Source organism: Eptesicus fuscus, chromosome 16 (genome assembly GCF_027574615.1).
Source record: "Eptesicus fuscus isolate TK198812 chromosome 16, DD_ASM_mEF_20220401, whole genome shotgun sequence".
Lineage (NCBI taxonomy): Eukaryota > Metazoa > Chordata > Mammalia > Chiroptera > Vespertilionidae > Eptesicus > Eptesicus fuscus.
The window spans coordinates 36,767,613-36,791,483 of NC_072488.1; the positions used below are offsets into that span (position 1 = coordinate 36,767,613).

A 23,871-nucleotide genomic window follows, 5' to 3' on the forward strand; every position below is an offset into this window, starting at 1 on the left:
TTTGAGCTCTATTCTCTACTCAGCATGGTGGGTGGCACAGAGTAAATAAATATTTGTTGAGTGAATGACTTTTTAAAAAAATTAAAGAAAAATTTGGAGAAGATTCTGCAGAGAGCAAAAAGAAAGAAGTGGTTTGAAACTAAAACTTCCGGAGTCTAGTTCACAACATGTAGGGTAGAAAACTCCTCCTGTTCCGTTTTATGCTGGTAGTAGATGGCCTGGCCGAGCACCAGCCTAATCTCTCATTCTTCTGCCGACAGTAGAAGTGAGGGAAGTGAAGAGAGAGTAACATCTCAAGGAATTTCACTTGAAAATTTGAAGTGGGGAGAGAACCCAAGATGGCGGCATAAGGTAAACACCTAATTGTTGCCTACCACAACAATTTTGAAACTACAACTGGAAAACAGAGCGCACACCATCCAGAACCACCGGAAAGCTGGCAGAGTGGAAAACCTACAACTAGAGAAAAAAAGAGAGGGGGACGCTGAGCCTCAGGAGCTGTGGAGGTGCGGAGATCCGTGAGCGCGGAAAGGGCGGGCGGCTGAATACGTGGCTGGCTTGCTCGCAGCGCGCGGAGAGGGAGGGCAGCAGACACTGTGTGGCTAGCTTTCTCGTTTGGGAGAAAAACAAAACCTCCCGACTGCACTGAAATCCAGCTCCGGACGGGGAGAAACTAGTCTGTTTGGCAGCGGGCAAGGCTCGAAAGCTGCCTTCTCTCAGAGGCGCGCAGCCATTGATTAGGGCACGGAGAAACAGGCCCTCTTAGGGCGGCGTGGATGGAAACCAAGTTTGTCTGCGCCATTCTGAGACTCCGCCCCATCCAAGCTGAGCACAGCCCTCCCAGTGGCTGGATTTCTCGTTCGGGAGAAAAACAAAACCTCCAGTCTGCACTGAAATCCAGCCCCGGCTGGGGAGAAACTGGTCTGTTTGGCAGCGGGCAAGGCTCGAGAGCAGCCTTCTCTCAGAGGCACGCAGCCATTGATTCGGGCACGGAGAAACCGGCCCTCTTAGGGCGGAGCAGACGGGAAACCAAAGCTTGTCTGCGCCACCCTGAGACTCCTCCCCATCCAAGCTGAGCACAGAAGCTCTCCCAGCGGAGACACTGCTGATCCTCACAGCCAACTGGCTTGGAGATCAACTCCCCCCCAGTGATACCAACAACAAGCACGGCTTAACTACAATAAGACTGCACACACAACCCACAAAGGGGTGCAACAAGAGGATCCACCACAGAGAACTGGGGAGGCTGAGCTACTGGGCCCTGCTAGGACACCTAACACACAAAACAACTCCATCAACTCAGGGAAGCATCTAAAATGCGAAGACAAAGAGGCAGGCCACAATTGAAAGAAATGGAGGAAACCAAAAGACTGGACAGAGAGTTCAAAACCACGGTTATAAGGTTTTTCAAGAATTTTCTAGAAAAGGCCGATAAATTAAACGAGAACCTCAAGGATATGAAAAGGGATCAACTAGAAATTAAGCATACACTGACTGAAATAAAAAATATTATACAGAGACCTAAAAGCAGACTAGAGGATCGCAAGAAACAAGTCAAAGATTTGGAATACCAAGAAGCAAAAAGCACTCCCCTGGAAAAACAAAAAGAATCCAAAAAGTTGAAGATAATGTAAGAAGCCTCTGGGACAACTTCAAGCGTACCAACATCAGAATTATGGGGGTCCAAGAAGAAGAGAGAGAGCAAGATACTGAAAATCTATTTGAAGAAATAGTGACTGAAAACTTCCCCAACTTGGTGAAAGAAATAGACCTACAAGTCCAGGAAGCACATAGAACCCCAAACAAAAGGAACCCAAAGAGGACCACACCAAGACACATCATAATTAAAATTCCAAGAGCAAAAGACAAAAAGGGAGTATTAAAGGCAGCAAGAGAAAAAGTTAGTTACCTATAAGGGAGCACCCATACAATTGTCAGCTGATTTCTCAACAGAAACCATGCAGGCCAGACGGGAATGGCAAGAAATATTCAAAGTAATGAATAGCAAGAACCTACAACCAAGATTACTCTACCCAGCAAAGCTATCATTCAGAATTGAAGGTCAGATAAAGAGCTTCACAGATAAGAAAAAGCTAAAGGAGTTCATCACCACCAAACCAGAATTATATGAAATGCTGAAAGGTAGTCTTTAAGAAGAGGAAGAAGAAGAAAAAGATAAAGATTATGAACAACTAATACGTAACTATCAACAAATGAATCTAAAAACTAAGGGAATAGCTGGAACCGGTTTGGCTCAGTGGACAGAGCATCGACCTGCGGACTGAAAGGTCCCAGGTTCGATTCCGGTTAAGGGCATGTACCTTGGTTATGGGCACATCCCCAGTAGGGGGTGTGCAAGAGGCAGCTGGTTGATGTTTCTCTCTCATCAATGTTTCTAACTCTCTATCCCTCTCTCTTCCTCACTATAATAAATCAATAAAATATATTAAAAAAAAACACGAAAAAACATTATTTAAAAATAAATAAATAAAAATAAATAAAAACTAAGGGAATAAAAAATCTGATAAATAGTATTAACTGGTGAATATAATAGAATCAGAGGCATAGAAAGGGAGAGGACTGACAATTCTCGGGGGAAAAGGGGAGTGGGGGGTGGGGGAAAAGATTGAACAAAAAGTGTACACTTATGGAGGAGGACAGCAGGGGGGAAGGGCAGAGGGTGGGGTAGGAACCTGGTGGAGGGGAACTATGGAGGGAAAAAAGAGGAACAATTGTAATAATCTGAACAATAAAGATTTATTAATTTAAAAAATAAAAAAAAAAAATAATAAAAGGCATATGACAAAAAAAAAAGAAAAATTGAAGTGGAGGAGGGTTTTAATTTTTCCTTTTTATTGAGGTATTGTCACATGCATATCCTGGTAAAATCAGTAGAATCCCATTTTTCTATGTTGTGTGTGTGTGTGTGTGTGTGTGTGTGTGTGTGTGTAAGGGGGAGGGGAAGAAGGACAAGGAAAGGGAGAGAAAGAGAAGAAAGTAAAACACTATACTACTCAAAGAGTGTGCAGAAAATGTGTTAATCTTATCTGGGTCATCAGTGATATTTGTGTTAACATTGCAGTTCCAAGACTATGAATAGGACCCAGTACTGTCAGAACAACAAATTATGCTAATGTCCACCCTGGTATACTTAGCTCTGCTCGTCCACTGAAGTCTAGGAGAGAGCCTGAATGAATGAAATCTCTACTACATTTGAAAAATGACTCCTTCAGAGATGAATTTTTTTGTTTGTATATTTACTTCAGATTAACACAAATATTTTGCTTCCACAAAATAAATACATTTTCTTAACAACTGTGCTTGACTGAATATTTTATTTATGAAGTAGACTAATTTTAGGCATATTTTCTGCTTTGGTTTTCCTGTAATGTAAAAGTCCCTAAGATTATGATTTGGGGCAAAATTTTAGTACTGTTCTTCATTTATGATAAAAAAATTAAAAATTAGAAGTAAAAAAAAATTAACATTGTTAACATTTAGATTTATATACTTTTACTTATTTAGATGTATTTTTAATATGGACAAAATAATCACTCCTGGTTTATACAATTGATGTGTAATCATAAAAAATATTCAAACAGTGCAGAAAGCACAAAGATGGAAGTATAAGTCACTCCCATATTGCAATACCCAGAAATTTCCATTGTTCACATTTGGCACATATCATCCCAGACATCTCTGTATGGGTACATAACAAATAGATGGGGAATATCGGGAATTCTTTTATGTTAATGGACTTATATATACATCCTATTTTAAAATAAACATTAATTTAAAGAAAAAATTTATAGGACTTATTAACCTTCAAATATTTGTTTCTTAACTGAATACTACTTTCTAAAAGATCCTTCCAAATTTAAGCCATTATGAATAATATTCAGGTTTTTTAAAAACTTATGTCACTTTTAAACAGGATTCACTGATTCCCTGTTTTAAAAGATGATGACTCTGATGTTTCCTCGACTTACTTTTCTCCAACTTTCAATTTTTATTACATAGTTATTTTTACATTATCTAAGATAATACCCATTCTCTTTTCTAATTATAATTTCTATAGTTGTTTAGCATAAGTTACTCATAAATGGATTGCTCACCACAATACTTCTTTATTTCAAAAAGATTCTCTATTTTTGAGAAGCCTTTTACTAGTATTTGTATTCATTGTTAAGCACTTTTTTCACAAAGGGCTGACATGCCATATACTAGGTGTACCGGTTAATAATGCAGATTTTGTAATAAAAGAAAACACGATAATTTCAAGAGAAACATCAAAAGTGCTTTATTCAAAGTAATGTCCATTGCTGGCAATACATTTCCCCATCTTTCAGGTAATTTGTGGATACCGTCCCAATAGAACTTTTCTTGTTTTGAGGCAAACCATTCAGAGACCCAATTTTCCAATTCTTCATACATTTTGAAGTGCTGCTCAGCAAGTGCATGTGCCATCGATCGGAACAAGTGGTAATCTGAAGGAGCAAGGTCTGGTGAATACAGCGGGTGGGTTAATACTTCCCAGGCAAGATCTTTTAACGTGTCTTTAACTGGTTTTGAAGTGCGTTATCATGAAGCAAAATTACTTTGCCATGTCTTCTGGAACATTCTGGTCATTTCACGATCAAAACGTGGTTCAAATTGATTGTTGTCAGAAGTGATCAGTATTAACGGTTTCACCTGGTTTTAGAAGCTCATAATACCACACCTTCCTGATCCCACCAAACACAGAGCATTGTCTTCTTTCAGAAGCGATTTGGCCTTGCAGTTGATGTTGATGGTTGACCTGGATCAACCCATGATTTTGTGCGGTTGGGATTCTCAAAATAAATCCACTTTTCATCGCCAGTCACAATTGGATGCAAAAAAGACTTTGTTTGTGCCACTGAAGCAACATTTTTTTTTTTTGTTTTTATTTTATTTTTATTTTTTTTAATTTCTTTATTGATTAAGGTGTCACATATTTGTCCTCATCCCCCCATTCCCATCCCACCCCTCTCCCCACGCATGCCCCAATCCCCTGTTGAACTTAACCGTTGGATAGGCTTATATGCATGCATACAGGTCCTTTGGTTGAACTCTCCCCCTCCCCCCACCCTCCCCCTACCCTCCCCTATCCTCCCTCTGAGGCCCGATAGTTCGATCGATGCCTCCTTGCTTCTGGTTCTGTTCTTGTTCCTCAGTCTATGTTGTTCATCATTTCCCCTAGATGAGCGAGATCATATGTCACTAGATATATACTAATAAGAACTGAATGTGAGACGAGCAATAATAGTTATGCTGACAGGCAAATGAATCAATCTGTAGCGAGCTTCCCCCTGGACCAACAGTTCTTTTGAGACCCAATTTCAATGTCCAGTAGTTCCTTATGTGTACATGTCAGCACTGACCCCTCAGCTCTGGATGGTGGACAAATGGTGGTACTGGAGGTCCGACTCCCTCTGGTTTGGTCTCGGCCGAACCCAGGGGCACGGCGTCACCCAGACTAAGGGGCACGTGGCCTCACCCCTACCCAAGGGGCGCGTGGTCTCACCCGGGCCTGGGACCCAGCCTCACCCGGATGGATCCAGGGGCGCACGGCCTCACCCGGACCCAGGATCTGGCTTCACCCGTACCCAGGGACGCTTGGCCTCTCCCAGACCCAGGGGCACGTGGCCTCACCCGGGCCTAGGTGCACGAGGCCTCATCCGGATCCAGGGACACATGGTCGCACCCGGACCCAGGGACGCTTGGCCTCTCCCAGACCCAGGGCCACTTGGGCTCACCCGGGCCTAGGTGCACGAGGCCTCATCCGGATCCAGGGACACATGGTCGCACCCGGACCCAGGGACGCTTGGCCTCTCCCAGACCCAGGGCCACTTGGGCTCACCCGGGCCTAGGTGCACGAGGCCTCACCCGGATCCAGGGACACATGGTCTCACCCGGACCCAGGGACGTGAAGCAACATTTTACTGATGACTTTTCGGTTTTCCATTTGTCTTTCCTTCAGTTGATGTGGCACCCATTTTCCTTCCCTTAAAATCTTTCCCATTGCTTGTAAATGATCGGAAATTGTTTGCAGAGCAACGTTTAATCTTTCTGCAAGTTGTTTTTGAGTTTGACATGCATCTTCATCCAATAATGCTTGTAATTGTTGGTCTTTAAACTTTTTCAGTTGACCTGGACGTTCTTTGTCTTTCACATCAAAATCATCACATTTAAAGCGTTTAAACCAGTGTTCACAAGTATCTTGAGATGGAGCATGTTCACCATAAGCTTCCCGAAGTATTCAACAGCACTTTTCTTCAAAATAAAGTAATGAATTAAACTTCCCACAAATGCTTTTTGGCACGAAATTTGACATTTTTAAGTGTAAAAATATCTATGATGTTAACACCTTCAGAAAACTTGACATATGAAGTTTTGAAGCTTGTTGTCAATACAACAAAACAGCATACATATCAAATCGCATATATATCAACATATGTGTAACTCCATCTATTGAAAAAAATCCTCATTGTTAACTGGTACACCTAGTATATTCTCTAAAGATTTTCATGTTTGAGAATATTTGCCTGTTGTCTCTAAATGTGACAGAAATCTCAACTGGGTATACAATATTTTTGATTGCATTGCTAGATTCTTTTCTTTTTTCATTTCAGGGACTTTTTCTTTTTTTAAGTATTATTTTTAATTAAATGTTTTTTATTGGTTTTTAGAGAGAGAGGGAGGGAGAGGGAGAGAGAAACATCGATGAGAGAGAAACATCAATAACACATCAATTGGCTGCTCCTTGCTTGCCCCCCCTTGGGGGATCGAATCTGCACCCCCGGCATGTGACCCTGACCAGCAACCTCTCAGTGCATGGGACGATGCACACTGGCCAAGGCTCAGGGACTTTTTCTTGCATTATATGTTTGAGTACACCATCTCTTCTCAGCATCCTAATGTTGAATCATCTGTATTCTAAATCTAATTCATACTTCTAATTGTTTTAGTCTCTTTGCCTTTTCATTTACATTCATTGTGATTATCTCAAGTATATCTTTTTTGTTTTGTTAATCCTCACCCAAGGATGTTTTTCCAATTGATTTTTTAGAGACAGAAGGGAGGGAAGAAGGGGGAGAGAGAGAAACACCGATGTGAGAGACACATCAATTGGTCACCTCCTGCATGGGCCCTGTCCAGGGCCGGGGAACCCAGATTCATGTCCTTGACAGGGAATCAAACCCACGATCCGTTGGTCTGTGGGCTGATGCTGTAACCATTGAGAAACCCAGACAGGGCTGACGTCTATCTTGATTTTCAGGATGTCTGTTCTGTCTGGTGCTGTTTCTATTTTATTTAATTGAAGGGTTTAAACCATTTAGATATAATGTGATTATTAATACATTTTTATTTTAAATCTACCACATTACTATTTATTTTCCATTTGTCCCATGTATTCTTTCTTTTTTCTGCTTTCCTGGCATTCTTTTGGATCAAACATATTCTATGATTCTATTCTATATCCTTGAATATTATCAAGATTTTTCTCCTCTTCTACTCTAGGAATGAACCTAAGATTTTAAATGTCACTGAAAGAATTATGATGGGGCAAAAGTTGTTTATATGGTAAGTAATACAATAAATAAATAATAATACAAGAATAAACTCTGTGTTTCGCATACTTACAACTGTAAATCTACTTTTGCCACACTCTGTATTTTACCAGACAGGAGACATTTATTTGATGAAACAAAAACATTTCTCAGTAATCACCTGTTAGCATTTTATCTATGCAGAACTATTTATTGAACTGACTTGCTGCTCCACATGCTCACAAGGCAAAATTCTCAAATAATACAAAAATGCTTTTTCCCCAGCAAGTCTGACTAATGCCTTATTTGCAAAAAAATGAATCTAATCTAATGTTGTATGACTCATTCTCAATGCACCATTTAAAAATTAACACTGTAATTTTGGATGTTTATAATATTTTTAGCAAAATTATAGATTTTACATGTTGATCAAAGTTTGACCTACACTGATGACACACCTGAGAATGAGAAAGAAAAGAGCTGCGATTTCCTATCAAGCTACATGATCTAAAAATCTATGGACTCTACCATATATCATCACAGAAATGTGGCACATCACAATGAAAGAGGAAGGGAGAAGTTTGAAGATCCATGCTTTGGGTGACATTGAAGACAATAACAGTGGTAGTGATCATACATGAAAGGAACTTGTAGCTTCGGATAAATCTTCTTGAATGCATACACTTGGTAGAGAATTCATACATAGGCCTTTGGACTCCTTAAATCCAGACTGCCTTAAAACAGCTATGACCTATTAGAGAAACCCCTTTAGGCCTCCAGGAAGTTATAGAAGGATTGTGTTTAGGTGAAGTTCTAGACAGTTTCCCTTTTTATTGTCAAGGCATTAGCAACAGTGGATGGGCTTTTAGGGTTTAAAAAAAAAATGTATTAAGAAGCTTCCACTTCTAAGAGTGATAGAAATACTTTTTCCAATCCCTCCCTCTAAGTACAATTTAAAAACCTTGACTTATATATAAAAACAAACATAAGAGTATGAAAGGTGGAGAGAAGGCAGGCCAGCTTAGGAACCTTGGGACCCAGGGAACACCAGTTCTTTTTGCCTCATGTATTCCAGAACTGAAATTAGAGAAGTCAGTGACCCAAACATGCCAATGGGTACAGAGAAGAAAAAGAGCCCAAACAAAAGTCTGATTTCTCTAGCCAAAGGACCAGGCAATGGACAGCATAGTAAGAGAGAAAACTTTCTAGAAATAACTGCTTTTCACCAGCCAAACACCAAGCAAAACTGTGGCCCCACCCATGCCGACAATAGCTGGTGACTCCCAACCTTGCCAGACTGTAACAGGAGTCCCGCCCCCACCCTTACCCGCCTTCCCTCAATAAGATGATGCCAGAGAAGGCTGAGTAGAAAAATGGAACTTGCATCCCTTCTAGGCAATATAGTACTGGGAATATTGGATATCCACATGTAAATGAATGAATTTGTATCACTACTTCACCCCATCCTAGATAATAAAAGGCCAATATGCAAATTGTCCCCTCAACCAGGAATTCGACCTGGAGTTCAACCAGGGGGTAGGGTTGGCCAGCCAACCACCCACAACCCCTCCCCCGGGTCAGCCCTGCCCCCTATTTGCCCCTCAACCCCGACTGGGGGTGGGGCCGGCCGGCCAACGGCCCATGGCCCCTCCTCCCGGCCAGCCAGGCTCAATCAGCCCCAATTGGGGCGGGCCGGCCGGACCCCACCTGTGCATGAATTCATGCACCGGGCCTCTAGTCTATATAATAGAAGCCTAAGAGACCATTACGGTAAACAGCCAGAATGACTGGTTGCTATGATGTGCACTGACCACCAGGGGGCAGATGCTCAATGCAGGAGCTGCCACCTGGTGGTCAATGCACTCCCACAGGGGGAGCACCGCTCAGCCACAAGCCGGGCTCACAGCTGGCGAGTGCAGCGGTGGTGGCAGGAGTCTCTCTTGCCTCTACGGCAGTGCTAAGGAGCAGTGAGCCGAGTGGTAAGGAGCAGTGAGCAGGAGGGCGGTTAAGGAGCGAGGGGTCCTGGACTGCGAGAGGGATGTCCAACTGCTGGCTTAGGCCCACTCCCCAGGGACATCCCCCGAGGGGTCCCAGACTGCAAGAGGGTGCAGGCTGGGCTGAGGGACCCTGCTCCCAGTGCACGAATTTCATGCACCGACCCTCTAGTATATAAATATTAACTCAAAATGGATCAAAGACATAAACATAACAGCTTAAACTATAAAACACACTTAGAATGAAACAGAGGAGTAAATCTTCCTGACCTCAAATTAGACAATGGTTTATTTTTTTAAAATACTCACCCAAGATTATGTTTTCATTAATTTTTATAGAAAGAGGAAGGGAGAGAGAAGGGGAGAAAGAAACATTGATGTGAGAAAGAAAAATTGATCAGTTGTCTCTTGTATGCGCCCCAACTGGAGTCCACGTAGGTATGTGCCCTGACAGGAATCGAACATGCCACTTTTGAGTGTATGGGACTAAGGCACAATGCTCCAACCAACTGAGCTACCAGACCAGGGCAGGCAATGGTTTCTTAAATACGGCACCAAATGCACAAACCACAAAAGAAAAAGTCAATAAACTGGACTTCATAAAAAAGAAAAACCAAGCACTATCAAAAAAGTGAAAATGGGAGAAAATACTTACAAATAATATATCTGTAAAGGGTTTAGTACCCAGAATGGATAAAGAATTCTCAACAATAAAAAGACAAACAGCCTAGTTAATTGTTGCCCACCATTCCTTCTTGGATCTCCTATCTTCCTTCCTCAGGGAAGACATTGCCCTTCAAAGGGCTGTGGATTGATGTGGGGTTTCTGACCCCATCTCCTATTCACTTCAGCCCAAAGCGTTGTCTCTGACTCTGAGTACACAGCCTTTGTAAACCAAGCACCTCACTGCCAGCAGATGCCTTCAAGGCAAACTTTGAATTTGCTTACTCTTATGGAATCAAGCATCCTTGTCATTTCAATCTTTGAGTGTTTCCCTTAGTTTCCTGCCAGGTCAACCATGCTTTAAACCAGTATTTTAAATACATCATCTAGCATTTTCAGATTTCCTAACCAGGAAGTTTTTCTCTGAAGAGCATTCTGTCTTATTCCCTACATATTCTTAGGTAATTATTTTAGTATTAATATTCTTTGGATGCATGTCATATAATTGTTTTATTCACTGTGAATGGTTCATTACTGAAAAGTATAACTGAAAAAAGCCATTTAAAAATTGAATTGGTTAATAACATTTTTAGTTAAAAAACAAATAATTTTGCCTATCAGTATATTTTGCATAAGTTAAGAACCACTTTCAAAAGACAAGTCTCTAGTCCCCACCCCGAATTCTAAGTGTAAATATTGACTTAACATAATATATATATCCCCTCAGTATATCATTATAAAAATGTTCAAACATTCAAGAAAGTTGGAAGGATATTTATTTACCACAGATTCTATCACTATCACATTACAATATTGTTTAATCACATATCTATCAATCTCCCTTTCTATCCATCAGTTCATCTCACTTTCTTATTGCACTGCAAAGGAAAATGCAGACATCAATACACTTCCCCACAAATATGTCATAAACAGTATTTTTATTCCTAGCTAACAAAGCTTCCTTTCCTAATATTTTGCTTATTCTTTTGTAAGCATGACTCTCTGACACAATCACATTATACCATTTAAGTCAGAAAACAAGTCTTATAGTTAAGAGGGGAATAAGTAAAATAAATATTAATCCTTTATATTTCCACGTTAGTAAAATAAGCTTCATATATGGCACATTCATTTGAAATGTTTTTTTTAATACCTATAAGTTGCTATTATAGTTTCTATCTATATATATAAAAGCCTAAGTGACCAAATGAACAAACGACTGGTCGACCAGTCGCTATGACGTGCACTGACCACCAGGGTGCAGACGTTCAATGCAGGAGCTGCCCCCTGGTGGTCAGTGTGCTCCCACAGCCAACTTCCCACGGCTGGCCAACTTCCCACGGTCCCTCTCCCTGGCCAGCAGGCCCCCATCAGCCCCAATCGGGACTGGGCGAGATGGCCCCGATCAGCCCTGACTGCAGGCCAGGCCAAGGGATCCTACCCATGCATGAATTCGTGAACCGGGCCTCTAATTTATTTAAAATAGAAGCTCTTGTTAGTATTTCCCTATTCAGTAATTCTGAAGTACTATTCAATTTCATGGAGGCTGAGAAGTAAACCATCACCTTGTGAACTTAATTTAGGCAAAGCTGCATTGGCCTTTTCTGATATTGTGATTTATAATAAGAAATATATCTTTGGTCTTTGTCTTATTCCTGGCACACAGCTGCTAAAACTCATGGTATTTCCTAGGTGATAGAGCAAATAGATACCACCAAATGGCCAATAAAAAATCAAATAGACTATGTAAGTGGAAGAAGATGAAAAAACTGTGTTGTTTCTGCCAAAGCAAGTCCAGGAGCAGACTGTGGTACTGACCATGAACTGTTAATATCAAACACTGGAGTAAAGCTGAGGAGTAATGAAAGAATTGTATTGCCAAAATATAATGTAAATAACATTCCTAATAGATTTAAAATGCACATCAAATACAGATTTGCACTGTTAAACTTAAGTGACCAAGAACCAGAACTGCAGACTGACACTAGAAATATTATTTGGAAAGAATGCAAAAAGACAATGCTGGCAGTAGAAAGGAAAGGGGAAAAAAAGATGCTTGAGACGAGAAAATATAAAAATTGTCAGAGGTAAGAGGCAAAAACAAAAGGTGACCAAAGTAGGGTTAGAAACCTGAATGCAGTTTTTCAACAACTATCATTTAGACATAAAGAGAACTTTTACAAAAGTCAATGTAAGGAGATAGAAGAAAAAAGAAAAAATCAGATCTCTACCAGAAAATGCAAGAAATAAGAGGGAAATTCAAACCTAGATTAAGAATACTGAATACTAATAAGGAAGCACATTATTTGACCAGGAAAATATAAAGGGAAAGGATGTCCATGGATTCCCTCTATTTACTGAAATTCTCTACAGAAAAGACAAAAGGATGACAGATACTTTTGCAGAATATTCCTATAAGAACGAACCTACAATTCTAAACAGTGAAGCGAAAGCTGCCCTGAATGAATTGGGAAGAAATAAATCACCAGGGGTAGATGAGATACAAAGAGAATTATTTCAAGCCACCAGCAGTGAATCTGTCAAAATCCTCACAAAAATATGTTAACAAATATGGAAAACAAAACAATGGCCTACTGATTGGAAAGGTTCAATATACCTCCCAGTTTTCAGGAAGGAGATGCCAAAGAGCATAGTAGCTACAGGACCATTGCTCTAATTTCCCGTACAAGTACCGTGATGCTCAAGGTGATGCAACAAAGGCTTCCACCTTATATGAAGTCGGAAGTGTTGGATTTTCAGCTGGATTCAAAAAGGAAGAGGCACTGGAGACCTGATGGTGAGCACTTGCTGGATACTGGACTGCTCCGAAGAATATCAGAAGGTTAGACCAACTTTTGACTGTGTAGATCATGCAAAGCTGGCAGTTGCTCTGAAAGGGACGGGTGTGCCTCAGCACTGGATTGTCCTGATGTGTCACCTGTACTGTGGACAGGAAGCCACTGCCAGGACAGAGGATGGAGAGACTGGATGGTTTCCTATAGGGGAAGGTGTCACACCTTTTATTTCCTTGTTTGTTTAATGTGTACACTGAATATATTAAAAAAAAACCCACTGGACTAGACTCAGAGGAAGGAGGAGTTAAAATTGGTGAAAGAGATATCAACAACTTAAGATATGCAGATGATATCATCTTACTGGCAGAATGTAGCAATGATTTGAAATGACTTCTGATGAAACTGAAAGAAGAAAGTGCCAAAGCAGGACTGCATTTAAAGATGAAGACAACGAAAATCATGACTACCGAAGAGATGCACAACTTGTAGCTGACAATGAAGGCAATGAAATTGCTTACCTTGGTAATCACCAATTTAAACGGAGACTGCAGCCAAAAAAATCAAGAGTAGCTGAGACTCAGAAGGGCAGCGATGGAAGAATTAGGAAAGATCACCAAGAGCAAAGCTGTGTCATTAGAGACCAAGGCTAGGATCATCCACCACCCTCATCTTCCCTGTGTACAGATACAAAAGTTGGACAGTGATGGAAGTTGATAGGAAAAAAAAAAGATTCATTTGAAATATGGGGTTGGAGGAAAGCTCGACGGATTCCCTGGACTGCCAGAAAGAGGGACAAGTAGATCCTAGAGCAAATTAAGCCTGACACATTGGTGGAGACAAAACTGACAAAACTGAAGTTGTCTTTCTTTAGGCACATCATGAGAAGGCAAGGTTCTTTGGAAAGATGATAATGCTGGGAAAAATAGAAGGCAGCAGGAAAAGAGGAAGGTCAAATATGAGATGGACTGACTCCATAAAAGAAGCCCTAGGCATGAATCTACAGGAGCTGAGCAGGGCTGTTAAGGACAGGACATTGTGGGCAACACTCATTCATAGGGTTGCCAGGAGTTGGAGCTGACTCAAAAGCACATATCACACACACACACACACACACACACACACACACACACACACACACACACACACGTGCCAAAAAGGTAAAAGTAAAGTCTTTTGTTATTCATAACAAGCTCCTTTCAACCACACCTGAGTTTATATGAATGAGGTGATTTTCAAAAGCCCCTATAGATGGAGCTGGTTATCAGAAGAACCAACCATGATTAGAGGGTTGGAATTTTCAGCTCTGCCCCCAGACCTCCAGGATAGGGATGTCCATGGATTCCCTCTAACTATCAAAATAAAAACAAAACTGTATCCAAAAATTTTTATTTTAGTAACTCACACAGTATAGTTGTCTATTATCACAAATTCACACTATAATACTCACTCTTCCTATGGTTGCATGAAATTAAAATCAATCTAATATTTTATTCTTCTTAATCAACAGTTCAATCTGGACTCAGGCAATGTGAGTCAACAGCTTTACCAGTGAGTGAGCCTAAGCACAACCCTACTCTGCACAGCACTCCTTTTTTCTCATCTTCAATGTAAAATTCTGTATGATGGTGTTTACTGTTTAGGACTTAGTCCATTATGTAATAACTTTTTTTAGAGTATTAAAATACTGGCTAGCAAAGTACAGGGAGTAATGCAATTCTAGAACTTCATAAATACAAAAAAGTCTTTGGACTGTTTCTCTTCCCTTAAGCAGGAGAACTTCTTGGCAGCAGATTAAACAAAAGAATGGTTTCAACTTTAAGCTATCTCATTTAATTTCCTCTAAACCTACATTTTTTTCTTCATAATGCCATGTATAGCCTACTGTCAAAAGAACTAATAAACACTCATTATAACAGAAATAGTAGCAAAGCATGCATAAAAGGAAACATGAAAAACCTAGTATATCCCAAGGGAAAATGTTCAATTCCAGATGTAACCACACAGAAAAGCTAGAATCTAATAATAATAACAACAATAGACACCTCATCAAAGCACGTAAAAAAATAGAATATTGCATTTGAGGAAAATCAATGAACAAAAAAAGTGCACACCTGTAGCATATGTGAGTATTAGTAGGCTATGAGCATTCTAGGGCCAGGATCATAGAACAATGACTATCACATTATGAAACATAATGCTAATGCACAAACTAATCCCTGCACAAAATCACAGAGGCCAGAGACACAGTGAGGCCACCAAGAGTATGCCTCTAAAATGCCTGTTTCATTCATGTTAATCAGTTGTGTTCTGCAGGCAGGAAGGGAACTCATTAATTTTTCCTAGGAACAGGGAAAACAAAATAATAGTGAGAGCAAAGAACAAAGCCCTCGGTCCGACGACAGCCACAGTATTTTTGGCATAGGCTCATATGTAGAAGACTGCCTCATTCAGGGTGAAAAGTCTCTTGAAATATGCTAATGTAATTCAGATTAAAAGGCAAATTCAATTACAGATCACAACTCATACAATATATTAACATTTCTCAGCTTCTAAAATGACTGTTTTCCAAAGGCCTCCCTATTGGGTAGAGATAAAAGTACCACTTTATATATAGTTTACTCATTTGTCAACTGATACTATCCCCTTAAAAGGGTTGTTCTAAGAAAAAAAGAAGGGACTATATATATAATTGTTGAAAGAGTTCAATACAGTTATAGCAAATTTATATTTTAAGTAAAATTAAAATTCTAAACTCAATTCCTTTTGGTGCATGGAGTAGAAAATTTTATTACTTTCTGTTACAAAATATATCATATATAAAAAGTATACAAAATGTACACATTCAGCTAAAATAATAGTCATTTTTAATTGACCCTGATATATACGCCATTCATCTTAACATTACTGATACCTTGGAGGCTCATATATGACTATTCGTGGATTTCTCTTAACCCACTCTGCACTATCCTATATTTTGTGCTAATCACTTCCTTGCTTTCATTTATAGTATTTCTAAACTATATTATATGTACCTATACATATAGTATGTATTTCTAAATATTTATATGTATTTCTAAACTAACTATATCTATCTACCGATTTATCATCTATCTCTGTCAACCCATTCATCTTCCATCCATCTGTTTTTTGAACTTTATATATATGGGATATGCTATATGTACTTGTCCTTCAACTTTTACATTACTTTTCTCAGAGTAACTTACTGACATTATCTAATTTTTCATATAACACCTAAGGTTAAAAATTTTTATTATATCCATTTAAAGCAGAGAAAAAAGGCACAGTATAGCTAGCAACTTGCCACAACACGAGAGGACAATGGACAAATCTTTCCACAGTAATTTTGAAAGTAAAGCAAACCAACGACCGTTTCAGAGCTTTTTATAGCACATTTGTATTTTTAGCTTCAATGAAACTAAAACATTTCTCTAGTGCCCGGAGCACAGTTAAGTTAGTTTTTTTTAAAGTTAATATTTTTAAATTGACTTTACCCGGCTGGTATTTTTTTGCTTTCACACTAAAGGGGAAGTTATATTAAAGTGTGCTGTTGATGGAAAAGCCCTAAATAATATTGAAATATATTAGTTAAAAGGAAAACAAGAATGAATTAAATAAAGGATATCAAGAGAAGATTTGTTTTTCCCTTAGGGCAGCAGTTTTCAACTGGTGTGTTGCAAGAAGTTTTAAAACATGCAATACCTGACGATGTAGTCAGGGACACTGACTTCTTTTCCTTTAGACTGTCAAATTAAAAAATGACTACAACCAACACAACAATAGCCATCCAATGTAAATGAATCAAAATTATACCTTATTTTTTGTCAGATCGGCAAAAACTTTTTTTTGGTGTGCCACAGACTTTTAGTATGTGTGCTATGAGATGAAAAAGGTTGAAAATTGCTGCCTTAGGGTGTTATAAAACAGATAGCCATAATATGGGATATTCTAATTAAAGAACATGGCTTCTTATATAGGTATTAGTTTAATACTAATCAATCCAAAGATATCATTCACCTGAGCAAGTGGTGGAAGAATCTCCTTGCATATTTGCTGATTTGGTCTCTATATTCCAGTATAGTTGTGTCCAGGAGTGGTCTTGTTGGAGCATAGAAGGTTCCAAGGCTTGCCTCGAGCTGTGCTGTGGAATTCAAACATAGCAGCACTAAAACAAGTGAAACTCCTTCAATTACAACAGAATACTCATGTTTGCAGTCAGTCAGGTTTTGCAAACTTGGATGAAATGTGAGCTTGTTGCAGGAAAGATGAAATTAAAATATGACAGCTGGTACAAAAACAAACCTGTGTATAAACTTTCACTTGAAGCAAAGCTGACAATGACTCCGAACAACGAAAAGCTGTCAAAACTGAAGAAATCCATAATGGATCAACCTCTCACCACAAATGGGTAATTAAAACAGTGACTCATCAAAGTAACACAGTTTGAACTAGTATTTCCAGTAAAATCAACTTACTTTGTGCTCAACATTTACTCTCCTTAGTTGAAGGGCAAAAACTAACCTGTCCACACTGGGAACTGAAATATCAGAAATCTTTTTAAAAATAATACAAATAAAAATAGCCTTATTGTAATAGAGATTTTACTACCTACTAAAACTTTAAAGAAACAGTGAAAGTCCCTTTATCTTCCCTAAATCCTGTCCTCAACAATAAGGTTGTTGGTTTTGTCCAGGTGTGAAAGCTAACACCCCTGGGAGGGATGACATGCTAATCTGCTCTGGGTCAACTGACACCTTCCTAGGAAAGAGGGACTGGAGAGCCGGTTTTGATAAACCAGAGTGCTTAGAACTAGGAGAAAGGGGCACAGTCTGTCGACTTCACAATTTTACCAAGACATGCCTATTGGGTTGTTTTTCCTCCCAGAAATAGCTGGAAGGTATCTAATTACCATAGCGGTGTGAGTATGAGTATACAGAGCACTACAGTTCACAGTAAGACTCCACTGATTCTTATGCTACTTACTAGCACTTGGTTGAATAAACAATTTTTTATTTAGCAAAATTCTTTCGTTTTAGGCATATTTGATTTTGAAAGTATTAAATACCTCATCAGAGTAATTGCTATAGACTTGGCTAAGCTATAAGTAATTTCCTTTTTAATCTCAAATCTAGACAGTGAAGTAAGATGAACTTTAAAGGTATTTTCTTTCAAAGCAGCAGTCAATTTAGATTAAAATTGAATACAGCAATGCTATTGTGAAAACAAGCCAGATTCTCTTGCCATCGCTTGTTTTCTTGACAGCATGTTTTGTACATCTGAAATGTTCAAGCCTACATGAAATACTCGTAACTCCCAGCACAGTTATAGATTCATTAGATAGCCCAGCTTGATGTTTAAGACAGAAATGACGGCCTCAAAGATAACCACAACATGGCTACAAATAAAAGAGCTCACTGGGTTCCACTAATAAAAGGAAAACAAATTACCATGTCAAATTTGTTAGATTCAGATAGAATAAATCTCAATAGAAAAGAATTCTCAATGTTTCAGAAATGTGTTTTGCAGTTACTTAGGGGGAAATGCATATACCTATCTAAATGCACATATTCTGATAACCTAGCATCATGCAAGCATTTTTTAAATAGCCTATAATCATACATGCTTTTTATTTCCCTATCTCCCCAATATGGTTCCTGAGAATATACTTTATTAATGCAAAAATCTGATAATGTCCATTTGTGAATTACCTAATAATCTTTCTTAGAACACAGAAATCTTACAATACAAATTCACTAAGGTGTTAGTAATTTCTCAGTGTCCTGAGTGATAGTAAATATTTTATCTTCTCCATATTTCTTCAACTGTAAATTTAGGATCTCTTGTATAGTTTTGTGCACCATAACTGGTTTTCTTGGGGACTCTTTTTTAAAAAAAAATATTATGTACCCAATCTTGAGAGTATACCAATGCTAAGAAATGACTGAAATAACTCGCCAGGCAGAAATATTACAGTAATACATAGTACCTAAAATTTTGAAGTTATACTCTTTTTATTTTTAACTAATATTTTAATACCTACTGTGGGCCAAACACTGTGCTAGGCATTTTCTCATTGTAAAAATACTGGAATCCCCATAGATGGGTTGGGCTACCTCAAAAAAGCACATTCAAGTAACATTAAAAAATATTTATTGTGAGCCTCCTGTGAGTTGGGCCAAGTCCCATGATGCAAACTTCCTGAAGAAATATGTTCTTATTGATTATTCTTCTCTAAAATTACTAAAATGAAGGTTATATACAGAATTCTATCTAAACAACTTGTTTACTTTATAAACAAAATAAAATAGAATAAGAACATTTTAAATATGCAAAGAAAATAGTAGGGGAAAACAAGCTCTCCAATAAAGACTTCTGATATATTTCTTGTTTGATATATTTCCTTGCAAACTACCTAGGGACAGTTTCTCATGGCCATGATTTCCCATCATTAACGTCAATGTTTTTTGCAAAGATTTGAAATAAAGAAGCAAGTGCAAAAATGGTTAGGTGCATTTTACATTAAGTAAATAAGTAAATCACAATAAAAATAACATACTGAGCCATAACCGGTTTGGGTCAGTGGATAGAGTGTCGGCCTGCGGACTCAAGGGTCCCAGGTTCGATTCCGGTCAAGGGCATGTACCTTGGTTGCGGGCACATCCCCAGTAGGGGGTGTGCAGGAGGCAGCTGATTGGTGTTTCTCTCTCATTGATGTTTCTAACTCTCTATCCCTCTCCCTTTCTCTCTGTAAAAAAATCAATAAAATATATTTTAAAAAATAACATACTGATAAATGACAAATATAAAAATTAATTTCATTATATGTGGCACATATTTGTCCCCCCCCTTTTTTTTTTACAGTGTTTTATCTCTCTTTGACAATAAACATCTGAGATCCTTTGGGAAAAATTATTTACTGGGGGAAGGTGGGGAAATGAAAGCAGGCAGAAGGGAAATGGGTATCAGAACTACAAGTCAGAATGAAAATAAGCAGCAGCAGCCTGGGCTGCAAGTCTCTCTCTCTCTCTCTCTCTCTCTCTCTCTCTCTCTCTCTCTCTCTCTCTCTCACACACACACACACACACACACACACACACACACACACACACACACACACAGTAAGGGGAAAGGATTATTTTCTGGACAAAAGACTTGGGGTGTGAGAGAAAAATACTGATGTCTACAATAAAGGAGCAATAGGATGTTTGTTTGGGGCCCTTTGTCTACCAGACCTGAGAGAGTACATGAAATTCTTTTTCAAAGTTTGAAATCTGAGCATATTCCACACATGAACTTACACTGAAATATACAATGACTGCATTGTGAGCTCCAACATAGGTATATACAGAAAAGTTGTTCTGTATGTTGATAAATACTACACAGTCAATACCATATAGGAGTAACTATTTTATGTCTGACCTTGTTAGTTTTAATAAGGCATTAACATTTTTGTCTTAGTTTCCAATAATATAACTCAAAATCATCCTCAAAAATAACTGACTCAATAAAAGGTACTTCACGTGTATGCAAAACCCACTGATGGAATATATTTCGAGTCTGACCTTCTCTCTCTGGGGTGAGCTTTTGCCTGAGAAGATGGTTCACAATGGCACTCATGCTGACGAAGCACTGGTGGCCCAGCGTGTCCCAGTTCATACTGCTCAGGATGCTGATCGCCTCACAGACCTCGTCATAGTGAATGTACTGGGAGACGATGTCTACCAGGCCCAGCTGTCCTCGAGTGAAGATACCTGTCACAAAAAAGTGTAAAACCAAGTAAATCTTTTAAAAATAAAAAGTAGAGTAACAAAAACAGAGTTAAGTTTTTGATAAAGAAAATAAAACAGTAATCATTTCTTGCATAAGTGCTAGAAATGTGAAATTTGGGGAGCCAAGACTAAAATGGCTCTGTGGTTAAATCTTCATTTTAAATAATACCTACCTCCCTCCCCTCCCCCCCCCCATCTAACTTATCCTTACCATTTCAGCACATATTAACTAATTTATACTCCATGTAGGCAACTGCTTAAACTAAGTGGATAAGCATGAGAATATTGAGGTAGACCTCCCTTCCTGGGATGCCAGCCGGGCCTTCCTTCATTCTGTGCCACCCCCTGGTGGTCAGTGTACATCATAGTGAGCTATCGAACTCCTTGTCTCCCCGTTAAACTTCTGAGGGGACAATTTGCATATTAGGCTTTTATATATAGAGATTGGCATTTAAAGATTATTCTTTTCTACTGAAGTAAGCAATGATTAGTATTAATCCTGCTGTTGATCCTCTTCACAACTAATATTTACTATAAAACATTGTGGTAAAACATAAACATATTTTTTATCCTTTTAAATAAAAGAAAATCCACTTCTAATCTTAAAGAAACAAGAACACAAAACAAATGGGGAAGCATTCTGATCTAGTTTTATTTTATCATCTTTTAAATATGGCTTATTTCATTTAAAACTAACAACTTCTGTGTAAATGACAGTAAATACTAGGACTCTTAAGCAGGTTATTATTTTTTAAATCTTTAAAAAATGGTTGGCAGTAAAATCTTCTTTTTTTATTCAGCCAATGTTTATGAAGTTGAGTGAGTCCACAAAAACTTCTCAGTACAAATCATCATGAAGCTAAATGAGACAATATGTGTGAAATTATTCATAAGCTGTAAAGTATATAAAATATCACTGCAATTTTTTCATTATTATCATCATTTAATTGCAAAGGTTATAGGTTTCAGGATTTTCAAAACATACTAGTTCATGAGAAAAATGCCAAAATTCTTCATATTACTTCAAGTCCATTAAAAAAAGAAAACCTATGCTATATCTAACAGGTCTCAACTTGATAGGGAATCTGGGGAATTGCCCTGGCTATACTAAGCAAAAAAACTTTGCTATTCTTTTTATGTTGGTAAAATCAATGAATGCTACTGTCCAAAGCCTTTGTGAGCCTACAGTCAAGCACTGGAAGTCCTCATAAATCAGTGGCTCCTTGGCAGTAGATATTAATGTGTAGGAACTTTGCAGGAAACTGAAAATATCCAAACCCTTTGACGCTACCTATACCTTATATAATACGTCTAGCAAGAGAAAGAACTGATTTTTGAGAAAAGCTAGTATATAATATAATCATAATCAAATTGTGCAAAAGGTGATAAAGGAAAAATCTTAAAAAGGAACCAAAAAGGGACAAATGATGTATAGAGAGACAAAGATATGAATAATTGCAAACTTTGTTTCTGAAACGATGCAAGCCAGAAGACAACAAACAGCAAGACATTTTTAAAATGGTGAGAGATGGAAATGAATTAGCTTAAAATTCTGTATCTTATAATAAAGAATTGAAAATTCATGAAGAAACATAATCTTAAATGAACCTAACAACAGAGCTCTGAAATAATAAAGCAAAAGCTGATAGAACAGGAGAAAAAGTGAATTCTACAATTATAGTTGGAGATTTCAGTACTTCTCTGTCACTAATTGAGAGAACATATAAGCAGAAAGTCAGAACAAACAGAAAAATACTGGAAAACACTATTCTTGAAGTTGACCCAATAGACATTTATAAAACATTTCACACAATAATAGTAGTATATACTGGATGATAAAACATAAATTTAAATGTTTTGAAATCATAGAGTATGTTCTCTGACAACACCAGAATTAAATTAGATATCAATATAGAAAGATAACTGAAAAATCTCCAAATACTTAGAAATTAATCAACATTCTCCTCCATAAGAAAGAAGAAATTACAAAGTGAATTAGAAAATATTTTGAAATGAATAAAAAATTTAAAATAACATTTGTAAGGTGTGGCTAAGCAGTACTTATGAGAATTTCTAGCTAACTTTTTCTTTTATCTTTTTCTTGATTTTTTCTTTTTTCTTTATTGATTAAGGTATTACATATGTGTCCTTATTCCCCCATTGCCCCCCTCCCCCACCTCTCACTCATGTCCTCATTCCCCTGGTGTCTGTGTCCATTGATTAGGCTTATATGCATGCATACAAGTCCTTTTGTTGATCTATCCCCCTTACCACAACCCTCCCCTACCTTCCCTCTGAGGTTTGATGGACTGATCATGCTTCTCTGTCTCTGGATATGATTTTGTTCATAAGTTTATGTTGTTCATTATATTCCACAAATGAGTGAGATCATGTGATATTTATCTTTCTCTGACTGGCTTATTTCGCTTAGCATAATGCTCTCCAGCTCCATGGTGTTGCAAATGGTAAGATTCCTTCTTTTTTACCACAGCATAGTATTCCATTGTGTAGATGTACCACAGCTTTTTAATCCACTCATATGCTGATGGGCACTAAGGCTGTTTCCTAATCTTAGCTATGGTGAATTGTGCCGCTATGAACATAGGGGTGCATATATCCTTTCTGATTGGTGTTTCTAGTTTCTTGGGATATATTCCTAGAAGTGGGATCACTGGGTCAAATGGGAGTTCCATTTTTAGTTTTTATGAGGAAACTCCATACTGTTTTCCACAGTGGCTGCACCAGTCTGCATTCCCACCAGGAGTGCACGAGGGATCCTTTTTCTCTGCATCCTCACCAGCACTTGTCATTTGTTGATTTTTTTTATGATAGCCATTCTGACAGGTGTGATATGGTATTGCATTATCATTTTGATTTGCATCTCTCGGATGAGCATGTTTTCATATGTCTCTTGGCCTTCTTTATGTCCTCTTTTGAAAAGTATCTATTTAGGTCCATTGCCCATTTTTTGATTGGTTTGTTTATCTTCCTGTTGTTAATGTTGGAGATTAAACCCCTATTGGTGATTACATTGGCAAATATGTTCTCCCATGCAGTGGGC

General features: G+C 38.4%; 1 protein-coding gene across 4 annotated transcripts in view; it reads right to left on the reverse strand.

Moving 5' to 3' along the window:
- The window catches only part of WDPCP (WD repeat containing planar cell polarity effector), a 261,553-nt gene that overhangs the window by 104,321 nt on the left and 133,361 nt on the right, over nucleotides 1-23,871 (reverse strand). For all 4 annotated transcript variants that reach the window (XM_028154524.2, XM_054727870.1, XM_054727868.1 and 1 more), the window contains exons 11-12: nucleotides 20,604-20,792; nucleotides 17,059-17,182 (exon numbers count right to left, since the gene is read on the reverse strand). In XM_028154524.2, coding sequence (XP_028010325.2) covers nucleotides 17,059-17,182; nucleotides 20,604-20,792 — 313 coding nt within the window. The remainder of the gene's footprint in view (nucleotides 1-17,058; nucleotides 17,183-20,603; nucleotides 20,793-23,871) is intronic.